The sequence below is a fragment of the Anas acuta genome, chromosome 2 (assembly GCF_963932015.1).
Source record: "Anas acuta chromosome 2, bAnaAcu1.1, whole genome shotgun sequence".
NCBI classification, from domain to species: Eukaryota; Metazoa; Chordata; class Aves; order Anseriformes; family Anatidae; genus Anas; species Anas acuta.
The window spans coordinates 55,244,471-55,257,329 of record NC_088980.1 but is presented as its reverse complement, the minus strand read 5'-3'; the positions used below and the strand labels follow the sequence as shown (position 1 = coordinate 55,257,329).

At 40.8% G+C, this 12,859-nt stretch overlaps 1 protein-coding gene across 6 annotated transcripts in view; it reads left to right on the top strand.

The window, feature by feature from the left end:
* Nucleotides 1–1,930: 1,930 nt before the first annotated feature.
* The window catches only part of RAMP3 (receptor activity modifying protein 3), a 58,659-nt gene continuing 47,730 nt past the window's right edge, over nt 1,931–12,859 (top strand). The window contains exon 1 of one of the 6 annotated variants that reach the window (XM_068674822.1): nt 1,931–2,134. In XM_068674822.1, the coding sequence (XP_068530923.1) occupies nt 2,083–2,134 (52 nt within the window). In that variant the 5' untranslated portion in view covers nt 1,931–2,082. The remainder of the gene's footprint in view (nt 2,135–12,859) is intronic. The other 5 variants (XM_068674819.1, XM_068674824.1, XM_068674825.1 and 2 more) reach the window with 5 other exon arrangements.

The following is a 12,859-nucleotide window of genomic DNA, read 5'->3' as shown; positions in this document are numbered from 1 at the left end:
TGAAGATATCACCTAGGATACTTGGCCTGTTATATACTACAACCTGACTGTCTCTAAACTAGTGCATTTGCCTATATATTTTAGCTATTTTTCTACCTTGAATATTTGCACCTTCATTCTGTCTGCTGCAAGCATAAAATGAGAAGTGCTTGCTAAACCTTCCTAGCTGAAAGCAGTAACTTTCACTTGTAAAATTTGTAGATTTCTCATCTGAAGCATGTGAGGATGATGAATAAAGATTAGAAGAAAAATTAGTGCTGTTATTTCCATATCCTATGTGATGGAAATATTGGCTGTATGCTGTATATTGTAAAATATATTGTTGAATACATAATGCTGCAAATTAAGCACATGTCATAACACTCCTGAAGATCAGTCCAAGTTCCTGAAAATACTGATTGTTACTTCAGATATTGCCTGTAACTGACTTTATAAGGGGAACCAAGATCATAGCGATAGGAAGGATGCTATGTGCTATGTCTGTGGCGTGAGGAGCTTTGTGCTTGTCACTGTGCTGTGCTCTGTACTTTCCTCTGCTCTTGCAGCTTGCAAGTGCTCCTGGCAAAGCACAAGTGGCAGCCCCTGTGCAGAAAGATTATCTCCTTGAGCTATGGGTAATTTATGGCTTTTGGCATTTTACAAGATTTCATTTCAGTTAAGAGGAAAAAGTGACACACAAATAATAGAAGGTTTATTATAACTGATGCACTTAAATGTCTGCAGAGCTATTTCAGCACCTTGGAATCGCAGCCTTCTCTGTGGCTTCCCAGGTTTTCCATTTCCTTCAGCCTCGATAAACTCATCAATCAGAGTTACTCTTAGTTTATGTATTCAGTAGCTTGCACTCGGATGCACGTGCAATGTGTAGTTCTGCCGTGTTTGGGGTCCCACTCTCCAAAAGCATTTGAAAGCACTGTTCTAGGCAAGTGCTTGAAGTTTTCAGGAGTGAAATGACTGACATAGAAAAGCATCTATGTTCTTGTGCATGGCATGAAAATTTTTCTTAAATTTAAAGATTTTCTGTGCATTTGACCTTTAACAATGACCGTGACTTAATGTTCCACTGAAAGGCAGCTACTGAGGTGAATCGTTCCTTGTGCCTAGAAACACACTCTGACTTATTATTCCCTAGCAGTACAAATATCTTTAGCTAAGAAGATGTTTCTTTAGGAGCTTCTCAATCTGTTGTTCCTTGCTGGAGATGGTAAATTACTAGAGAGAGGAGAGAACTCAAAGAATAAAGCGTTTAAGTATTGATGAAAAGGAGGAGCCTTACCATCCTCCCTCTGGATAGTGCCACACAGAGATGAAATAGAGACACAAAAATAAGCATTTTTGTAGAGCTCCTGGCCGCTCTGGCTCTGTGTGGGATTAGGCTATCTCTCTGTCCATGTTCAACCGTAAATATTAAGCAAGTTAACATGTTGGTGCTGTGTAGGCCAAACTGAGGGGCTGCGGGTGGACTAACGCAGGTGGCCACCAGCCCCTTGTGCTTTCAGCCAGGGTGAGGTGGCAGGAGGGGAAAGGCTGTTGCAGCTCCCTGGGGCAGTAGGGGTTCCCGAGTCCCCTCCCCCGCCCCCGACCCGTCACTGAGGGGCTGGGTGTGTGGGGGGAGAGACATTCCCTACGAGCAGGAGGGGCTCGCCCCCACCTTTGGCTCAGTAGGGTGGAAATGGTATTCGTCTGCTTGTCGTGGCTTTGGGAGGTCCTGGAGGCAAAGGCTCGTCCCCACGCACACACACGCGTGTGCACGCAGAGGCACACGCGCACACTCGTGCACATACCCCCACGCCCGCTCTTACACACATACAGGGCTCCCTCTCCCTGCCTCCACCCGGAGCATCCCCTCGGTGCAGCCCAGCCCAGCCCAGCCCAGCCCGGTCTTGGAGCCGCCCCCCCCGCTGCCGGCAGCCCCCCGGGGGCGGGGAAGCTGCTCCGCGCCCCCACCCCCCCCGCGCCCGCCCCCGCCGCCGCCCGGGGCTGGCCGCCGCGGCATGACAAGGAGCCGCCCGCCGGGGGGCTGCGGCTGCCGAGCGGTCACCCCATGCGGCTTCTGTCCCCCCGCCGCCCAGCCGAGCCGGGATGGAGGCGCCCGGCTGCTGCCGCCGGCATCTTCCCGTCCTGCTGCTGTGGGGTGAGCCGGGGGGGCCGGGCCGGGGCGTCCCGGGTCTGGGCGCTGATGCTCCGGGACGCAGCAGCCCCGCGGGGGGCGGCGTGGACCGGCCGAGCATCCGCACGGCGCGGGGGTGAAGCTCGGAAAAGGGAACGGAGCATCTCCCGGGGAGGGAGAGAGAGAGAAGGGTCGCCTGCCGCAGGGCCCTGCGGGGGCCGGGGTGCTGAGTGCGGTGTGGTGCGGGAGGGCGCTCCCCGCCGCGGAGCGGGGTGGGCTGGGGTAGAGCGCAACATCTGCTCTGCTGGTCCCGCAAACAGCACCCCTCTGAGAGACGGACCCGACTTGGTCAGCCTCGCGGAGCCCGAATCCGACCCTGCGGGAGGCAGGTTTGGTCGCGGGAGAAGGGGAAAGTTTGCAGCTGCCGATGAAGAGGGGGCTGTTGTTAGAGTGCTGAGTTACAAATGGGCATTGGTTAGAAGTGTAGATAGCCTTCAGCTCTTTTGCTAAATGTAAGATTAACTTTATTGCTAGAAATACTTGTGTAGTGCTTTTTTTTTTTTTTTTTTTTTTTTTCATCAGGTTTCTAGTGTTAGGACTCCCAGATACGGTGTGTTGCAGTCAGGTCAAAAACTGCTGGGAGGAGGCATTTCTGACCTTCTCTTTACAATTAACCCAGAGATGAGGTTAAGTCCCCACAAGTCACAGATAGCGGAGAAGAAAATCAGACCTTGTAGATTTAGAAGGGTTATCTGAGGACTTTATAACTTCACTCACTAACTTCACAGTCCTACCAAAGTACAAAGCTGGTAAACACTGGACAGCTTTCTATAAAAAGACCCACAAATAAATGAGTCGTTGTATTGGTAGTGTTCAGTATCGTCGTCTTACCGGTTCGGTCAAAAGAATTACAGGTCAAATACATAATTTTTCTGGTCTCTGTGACTTGAGAGTTGCTAAAATCTTATATTGATCGCTCATTTTATTTTTCTTTACTTCTCATCTGAAAATGAATAAAAAAATGTCTAACACCTGCCTTGACAGATGAGGATTTATGCAGTGCTGAAGTTAGGGAACCAAGTAGTAATTTATTTATTTATTTTTTGACTGTGGAGACATCATGATGTTTCTGTGACTTTTACAAAACAAAATTACTTAGTGAAGATTTATTTTCAGAGAATGAGTGGAGTGAGGGACAAATCCTTGTAGCTCAGAAAGCTAGCAGACATTTTTTACCAGAGACACAGGTAAATCAATTGTGCTAGACATTTTTGACTGTGCTAGTTGCTTTCTTAATAGCATAACAGCGAAGAAATGAGTTTAAGGATATCTGCTAACTGATAATACATCACTTTTGCTTTAAGTTGGAAAGGACAGATATAATCAAAAGCTAAATTAAATCAGAGTAATTTCCTGGTAGAAAAGCCTTTTGGGAGCCTTGAAAGTTTTATGACATAAAATAAGGAAAGTTTTTAATAAGGAAAGCCTTAACTGCTTGAAAACTAAACTTCTTCAAGCAATGCAAACATGCTTTTAATATCAGTTATTTCAAATGGTTTCTATTTTGCTCTCCTCCTCATTTTCTAATGTCTTCTTTTGATTAACCAGAGACCCATGAACTCTCTGGAAGGTGAAGAGTCTTCAGTGTTAACACTCACCGAATTCTGTAGGGAGCTTGTCTTGGTAGGGACTGGGACCTTCTCCCAACTCAGGACACTGCTTCCTGAGTGTCTTTCCGTCTGCGGCTCTGAAAACATTATCACTATATAGAATCATTGGCTGTGTTGTCTCTCCTTGCAAAGATGGCAAAAAAGACAGTGTGTTTGCTTCTCGGAAGCTCAGAAAATACAGGAGAAGTTGGGTTTTCGGTGGTGTGTGTATGTATCTGCTGGTGGGAAGGAATCTGTGAACTGAGGTGGCTGGCACAGGCGCACATAATTGATATTTTATCATAAGAGTGGGGATGCTTAGAAGGTATCTGTGGGTTGCAGAATCTAGGGAACTGGGAAATAATCATATATTTAAAAGAATCCAGTAGGATATTATGATATTCCACTCCTATGTATGGAAGCTAAAGCAAGGAGAAACTTAAGACATTTAATGACTTTAATGACTTGATGAAGACATATAACAGACGAAGTAGGCTTTTTATGCAAGTAGTCATTGTTTTGACATCCCTGTCCAAAACTTTGCTCCTCCATCGTTTGCATAATATCCACATTTCAGTGGTGTTATTTGTATATGAGTTGAAAGATGCTATCAGAATAAAGCTGGATGTTTTTTCTAAATTCTAGAGGAGTCTTTCTCAGTATGTGTATATATACAGCATGTGTATGTATACACATACAGAGAGATTACAGTACTTATCAGAAATAGTTTCCTATGCAGATTTCCAAGATTGTATATAGTTGTTCACATTTCTTAATCCTGTTTCACAGCAGAAGCTTAACATTTTGGCAAGAGGTGAACAACCGGACAGTTAGAAAGCTGGGAACAGAGACTGACTTCAGATGCCTGTTCTTACTATCTTTTTTTAAAGACCATATCTCATCCTGTAAACAATCCTGGAAAAAAATATGTATTAAAATCTGAATTTTGTAAGGTCCTGAGTTCCCCTTGCCTGGAACACAGTGTCCATAACTCCTAGGAAGTTTGGACTCAGATGGGCTGGAAAATTAATGGGAAATAATTTTGCTAGGTTAAAGACTGAAAACCAAATCAACTTGTGTGTGTGCGTGTATTATTTCCTTATAAATCTATCATGCTGTTCTGCAGCTGCAAAGGGTGGGATGAAGAAAGGGAAAACCAGTGTGGGAGTGCTGAATTTAGTAGATCCAGGCGGGTGTGCGTGTAAAACAAATAAACCTTTGCAAAGAAGAACATCTGCTTTTGAAACAGAACAGAAGGTTATAACAAAAATGCTTCTCTACCAAAATAAATATGCTTCATTTTCTAAATATATGATTTTCAACACCAGATGAGCAGGAAGATCAGCGGACCCCATCAACATCTTCTGAAAGCAAAGCATTAAGTGTATAAGCAACCTGTATTCCAACTTGTTGTTGGATCCATATGTTCTTCCCAGTGTCCTTCACCCTTTCTGTTTCTCCTGATCCCTTTTCTTGGGAAAAAGTTGTCCTTTCACTGAGGACATGGACATGGGAGACAGGTTCATGCTCTGTGCACTTGGCAGCAGTATTTAATGTTTGAGTTCAGTTATCTAAAGTTTCTGGGTGTGAACTGTAGGTGGTAGCACAGAGCATCAAATGCCATTTCCAACTCTTGGTCCCAGAAGCCAGTAGGGATGATACCAAAGGGTTTGAAGGTAACTCCAGATTGAATGTGGGAAGGAAGGAAGTGGGCTATCTGAACCCAATTTACACCAATCTAAGTGAGATCTAATCCTGAAAACCGTTAAGATAGTAAACACTTCTTCTTGAATTCGTAAGATTTCCCTGCCTAAATAGTAGTTCAGTTTCTAAATAGCTTTGAGGTCTGAGGCCCTAGATTTTATGTTTGTTTTAGCTATATCTGCAAGACAAACTGAGAGGCTGCAAACTGAAGCTAGAAGTCTTTACTGAGATAGGCAGGTAGCACATAGGCAGGTGAAGATACACAAGAACCATGAGAGCTTAAGAAAAGGGTTATGAACAAGAACAGTTCACCTCAAGGAGAACTGTGGGAGGTTTTGTCAATTAAGTTGTATTTTAAACATTGCAGCAGCACCTGTTTGTTTGTGTTTTTTTTTTTTTTTTTTTTTTTTTTCTTTTTTTTTTTTTCTGGTTTCTCCTACATCTCCATTGATAAGAGATGATTCATGGCTTGGATTAGAGTCAAATGAATCAAATTTCAGTTTTTCCATCTCAGGAAAGAAACAAAGTGAGGGTGTCCTTCATTTGCTACCATCTGTGTCTTTGTTGTTGAAATTAGTGCTTGAGAGAGAGGTATGAAGAAAGCAAAGCGTGTTTTCATTTAACGCTCATAAAGAGATTAATTTTCACAAACATAATGAATCCTGTTTTAATTCACACCTTTTTATTTTAGTAAAAGCAGTTGTTTGAAACATCCTATTTCAAAATAGAAGTATATTATTTTGTGTTTTATGAAAACAGCCTGTACTTTTTTTTTTTTCTAAAATAAGAGTCTCTTCAAAGATAGTCTTGTATTGAGATAAAATGGAAAATATAAATGACAGAAAAAAAAACATAAAACAAAACAAAACCAAACATTATTTTAGAGTGGCTGTATGTATAGAACAACCTAAAACTCTGCCTGAAGCTTTTGGGTCATTTGGGAGGAAGATATGTGGGTATGAGTATGAGGAACGAAGTGAGTAGAAAGCAAAAAAGGAAGTCTTCATTTCTAGAAATGTTTAGTTTTAGTTCCCTGAGACCAGACTGAAGAGAGGAAGCAGTTCGGTTCCTCACAAAGGGCTTTAAAAGTGTGATGGTGTTTTTCAAAATTATCTGAAGGCTAGAGAGGGTCCCAGCCTTTATCTTGAGAGCAGCTTGACATGACCTACTATATTGGCTTGAACAAGGGGCATGTCTGCATAACAGCTGGTGGCCTATATTTAGCCCTGGAATAGAGAATTTTATCTGTGTGAAGCAGACGGCCAGATTTATGGCCTTTTGCAGAAAGGATTTTGTTTGCTCCACCTATGCTCCAAGTGAGACTCTGATTTGAAGATGATAATGTGATAGTCCCTGCTGAGGCCATAGCACAGCACTGGACTGACAAAGGCACATCTTGTTCGCATCTAACCAGATTAAGCTGAGTAAGCAAAGGACTATGCAGAAGCACCGCACCCTACAATAAAGCATCTGTTTTATTACTTTCACACCCTAATAAATGTGACTAATTTGTCCTTATTTTGGAGAGCTTGATATGGGGAAAAATTCTTCAGGCAGTGTGAGAAGAAGTACTGTAACTTACATCAGCCAATAATGACTGTCACTTTGCATAGTAACTCAGAGTTTTGTTTCCAAATGTTGTAAGTGACCAATTTCTTTTGTGTTCCTCTGTGTGCAGTGAGATTAATGCTAAAGACTGTAATGTTTAGAAAATATTCTTGTACTTCTGATTTTTCAAAAATGCTTAGTTCGAGATGTGACAGGATATGCTATACTTGGTCTATGTGGCCCTCCTGCCTTCAGTGTCAAGGAAAAGACAGTTCACAGCCATTGGGTCTTGTGAACAGACTGTCCAAGTATCTTCCAGAAATAACACTTTGTAGAAGCCATTCAAGTGTTCATTAACAGGACAGAAAATCTGGGTTTCCTCCAAGGCTTAAGCTCTTGAACTTTAGGTTAGAGAGTACTGGGACAGAAGAGGCTTAGAAATTGTTGGATTTGATCTGTAGTCCTCCCTGTTGCTCACCCCCCATGCTTCTTTATGCACTGGAGAACATCATTGTGGCTGTGAGGATAATGTCCTCACAGATGTGGTAATAAAGAGGCCATGTAGGTGCCCACAGTCTCATGGACGAGGCTCCATTGTCTGTGGAGTACCTGGACACATTCTGCAGTTTAGAAGTGAAGAGGACCCTTTGTTTGGAGGGTATCTGGTTTTGCTGCCTGGTTGCCGCATGGGGCAAATTTCTTCATGTTTGTGTTTGGCAAGTCATTGCAGGTGTTGCACAGTCCTTCCACACCTCATGAGTTCATGAGCTATTCCAGCTTTGCTCTCAGCGGATCTCCACATATCAAGAATATAACTTGTCCAATGTAATGTTAGAAAAGATTTAAATGTTTAGCCATGTTTACTATGTACAGTATTAAGTTTACATCTTCAAGGGAAATACGAAAAAAATTGTTTTGTTTTCATTTCAAAGACTTTCAAAGCTGGAATTTCCATGGTTGTAATGCAGTATGTATGAAATCTCCTATATTCCTATTTTAGAAAAGCACATCAGTATATAGTTTTGTTATAAGCTAAGTATCACAAAACAAACAAACAAAAAAACTCACACCACAAAATAACTCAAACTTAGTACTTACTGTATCATATTAAAAAGTCATTGAAATACCTCCTTCCTTGTTTTTGATCACTGGACCTAGGCTGGATTTGCATTCAGGCAACCCAGTCTTTATCATTAGGTTAATGATGCTGCTGAACATATTTCCAGGAGGTTGTTTGGAATAGGAAACATTATGCCATAAAATACTTAGTGATGCACAGTGAAATAGAGCTGGTATTGATGCAGTAACTATGGGTCCACTTTCTTTTTTACTAGCTGTAGTGTAAACTAGAAACACCAAAGGAAGTCAAAGCAATGTGAAGGAAAGGAGAAAGGAAAAATTAAGCTCCACAAACTATTTGTGTTTTCTTGTCTTTCTGCATTTCAAGATTTTGGGAAGAAATCTTAATGCTCTTCATGCATTAAATTATGTATTTTAAATAAAAGATAAAAATCTGTGTGGTAGAATAATATTTTAAATCTGGCATTATTCAGTGGGTTTTAATTAAAGTAGGCTTCAACTGTATCCTTTTCTTGCTTTTCTGTTAGGGTGGTATGGGATACATAGACTGCCTTAAGGATGTTTGATATACTGGTCTTCTGGAGATTTGGGCTGTTGTATGCTTAGATGTTGTTTGGTTTCCTTTTCCTCTGAGCTACATCATACTTTATCATGTAATGAATTATGAAAAAACCTTGCCAAAGAAATAAATATTGGCAGAAGCAATCCAAAATAAACATCTCCCATAGGGAGTGGGAATTCTCCATCACTTGCAATCTTGAAAACTACAACTGGAAATATTTTTGAAGAATACATTGTCATTTGAACAGAAGTTATTGGCTTGGTGTAGAGATTATTGGAAAACGCTCTACCCTACTTTCTTGTACTGATTTCTTGTACGACTCAAAAATCTTGAGGATAATTTTCCTCAGACTTAAGGGAAAAGCAAGTTCACCTCAATATGAGACCAAAGAAGGGGAAAATTTCAGATCAAGAAGAATGTTTCTGAGACTGAAAGCAGGCAGATTTAGATAAACTTTTTTGCAGCTTCACTGATGGTGTTTGTGCTTAAGAAACTCTTACGGTGTATGGATCAATAGAGAACAAAAATATTGGTCAGATTATGTCTATGCTTTCATTTTAGTTCCCCCTTTTTGGTTGAAAGATATGAATACACATTGAAGTGACAGGAATTGTATGAAGTGCTCTTTTCTGTTAGTGAGGGTGAATTAAAACACTTCACTTACCCCTCAGTACAGCAGCAAAGAGTTACAGAAACATTCTACAGTGATGCAGGGAGGCTGGTTTTGTGCAAAACTAAGCAGTCAGCTCAAGTGCCACTAATTAAATTCCCAGTTATGAAACCAAAGTCTTAGCAGTCACACAGTACAGTTAGCTCCGATGCTTTTTGGAATAGCAAGACATATATACATACATATATATATTTGCATCTGAATTTATGCAGACATTTATTTGTGTAGTCCCCAAAATGAGGGATGAGATTGTTCTACTCTTAAATTACAGAAAAATTTCTTAACTATTTACGGTGTCAAAGTTTGAGAGAAAGGCTATGCAAATAAGGTTTGGATAGTGAAACAATAGGGTTGCTGTGCATCAGGGAACTCTGGATGATGGATCAACCACCACAGAGCTCAGAAATGTGTAGATTTGAGAATCTCAGGAGCCTGCTGTTCAAGGTCGGTTGTGTTCACTGTTTTAACCTGACTCCATAAATAATTTCATCACTCCCTAGCAATTCTTTTACCTCAGGGGACCCAGTGGGAGAAATACTTTTTGGTATTTTTCCCTACAGTGTTTACCAGCAATAGGATCTGAGGGAATGGCATGAAGCTGTGTTGGGGAGGTTCATGTTGGATATCAGGAAAAGGTTCTTCACTGAGAGTGATCAGGCACTGGAACATTCTCCCTAGGGAAGTAGCACACCAAGCCTGCTGGAGTTCAAGAAGTATTTCAACAATTCTCTCAGACATATGGTTTGATTTTTGGATTTGAACTTGGTGATCCTTGGGAGTCCTTTCCAACTTGGGTTATGGTATGATTCTAGAATCCTATGAGTTCTGGAGCACTCATAGACTACTTTGTCTACTTAAGAAAACAACCTCACACTTGAATGGTCAACCCAACTTACTTTTTCATGGTAGATGTGGAATACAGTGAAAATGTGACTCTATAGAAGTTATGTTGATAAAATAACACAACATGGTAAGTAACAGTATGAGGAGAGGAGTGCATGTAGCATCAAGACAAGATGGATTTGCATGATGGGGTTTTTAGTTGTCTGGTCAGAATGCGAAAAAAACATTTTCCCAGGCATTCTGTGTTGGCAGTATCTTCATTTAAATGTTCTGCCTGTCAAGGGAACAAGAAACTTTCATGTCTTCAAGTATCTCACGGTTTTAAAGACTTCCTCAGGAGGGAGTGTGCTGTGACCCTTGTCTGTGAAACTTATATGGGTCATTTCCCCTTCACAAGGTTATTTAAAAGAAAATAAGAGAAAAAGTCACTAAACCTCTCTTGGGCTATTCTAGAGAAGCAGATTAGAGTCCTTATTTGCCTTGAGGGACTGGTGTTTTACACTCATTCACAGGTGGATAGGCATAAAGTCAGTATGGTGCTGACCTTACGTTTCCTTATTATAGGGAAACTTTATGTTCCATCACATTTTATTTTGTCTTTTCCTGCCTCTTCAGCTAATGACAGGCAGCTGAGTTGCAATAATGAGTACCCATTACCTCAAATACGTGCTTCAAGGGTGATCAGATGCTAGTGTCAGACAGGTCCTGGATATGCGTACTGCTTTGGTGGATATCAGTGTTCTCACATAGACTGGGAGAGTGTCTCTCCACTGTAGTTGCAAGTTGGATGTCTTTTTTGGGGGAGTAAATCTGAACTGTGTTGCCTCATTTATTGATGTACATTTTCCATTAATTACACAACAGACACATTTCACAGTTATCTCAGGCAGAGAGGGATTTTCATGTACTTCAGTTGCTCTGGCAACATTATCTGAGAGAAGGGGATGGCTGTGTGACAGGTCCTGGCACAGGACTGCTGTTGGGGTGACACTGTACTCATTGTGATGTTGATTTCTGTTTCTGGCTTTAGACAAATTTCCAGTTCCATCATTATTTCCATAGTTGATGTGAAATGGAGATTGCAGTAGTAGTTCCTCACAAGCCTATAATGAACTTGAAGTGCAGACATTTAGGGAGGAAAACAAGGTTTTCACCTCCTTTTGCTAAAAGCATATTTATCTTTGATCATAAATTATTAAGAGCTATGATTTGGTTGGTGAAGAGATAATAAATATATGTGACTAGCACTGTATCCCAAGACCCCAAAGACTAGGTCTCTCAGAAGTTTAGATGAAAATGAGCACAAGGCTTTTGCAAGGCCTGTAGATACATCCTGAATAGCATTCCTTCCTAACTACCCTGGGAACAGGGGGGCAGAAGAGAATACAACCAGAGATGGCTTGGATTTGTTAGGAAAAGCTGTTCTTATCATTTCTCCAGGCAGTAGCCTGTAGCACTTCATGAGGAGCATCATCCTCTGGAACCTTCTGGCCACTATACATTAGGTCATGGTCCCTGTAATGTCTGTCTAATAACTGTCATGTCTAAACATTTTAAACAATTTCTAGTGCCATGAATTTCTTTCTGCTATGGAAACAAATATATGTTCTTATTCTTCTTCAGTTTTGTGCTCTGGGAGGATCTTGAGTTAGGATTTCCTTCAAGGAGCACATTGATTTATACCACTCTATTAAAACAGTGTGAAGAGAATTTACTTCAAGCAAATGGTTCTGCTTTTGGAATATTTAGTTCATCTACTGTCTGAAGATCAGTGGTTGTAAAAAATACCATTTTATATTTCAGTTACACAATGCTTCATCAAAAACATCATAATTGGACAGGAAAGAGTTGAAGAAAACATTTGGCATTTCACATTGAGCCACATGACTTCCATGTAATGCAGATCTAAATATTTGGATGATTGCTAAAAAGTATCTCTCCTAAGTCTGTTGTTGAAATGGTATGCTTTATTTAAATTAAACTATTTATTTAAATACTGCATACTGGCTATACATTTATTTAAATAAAGAAAGCATACTGGTTTCAAGCAAAATACTAGAAAACCCATCAAGCAACTCTGGTAGTAGATGTAGGCTGTTCAGAAAGTGTCAAGTACAATTTATATGCTGGCAGCAGAGCTTTAAGCACTTTACAAAGGAACGTGAAAGACGTTTGTATTTCTCCTCTGAAAAATTCACAATTGAAGTATGAGTTCAGAATAATTGGCACGTTTCTTTGTAGTGGAAAAGCTGGGGAACTGAACCAACATGAGACTGAGCAGTTGATGCCTTCAGTAACATTTCCTGTTGATTTGCACTGATGAAATGAAAAAGCTTAAATTGCTTCCTTTCATGCTTTTCTTGCTCTGCAGGAAGAAGACTCTAATGTCCAAAATTGTTAACTGTCTGAAATTACTTTACCAATTCAAAGGCAATAACATAATGCCTCAAACCATGATAAAGTGCAGCACTGAACTGCACATTTAGTTTTAAATATTACGTTTCTTTGACTAATGTCTTCCACACAGTTGACACAAGAAAAGAAATATAAAGTATTAAAAAGGTATCAGCATCAAAGCAAGGAATAATGCAAAGCTGACTTCTGTGTTAGCCTTCATCGCTGGGTAACTTCCTGGGCATAGAGAAACTTCTTCTTTAAGTTTCCAGGTTGTACCTTAGCCAAAACCAGCTGCA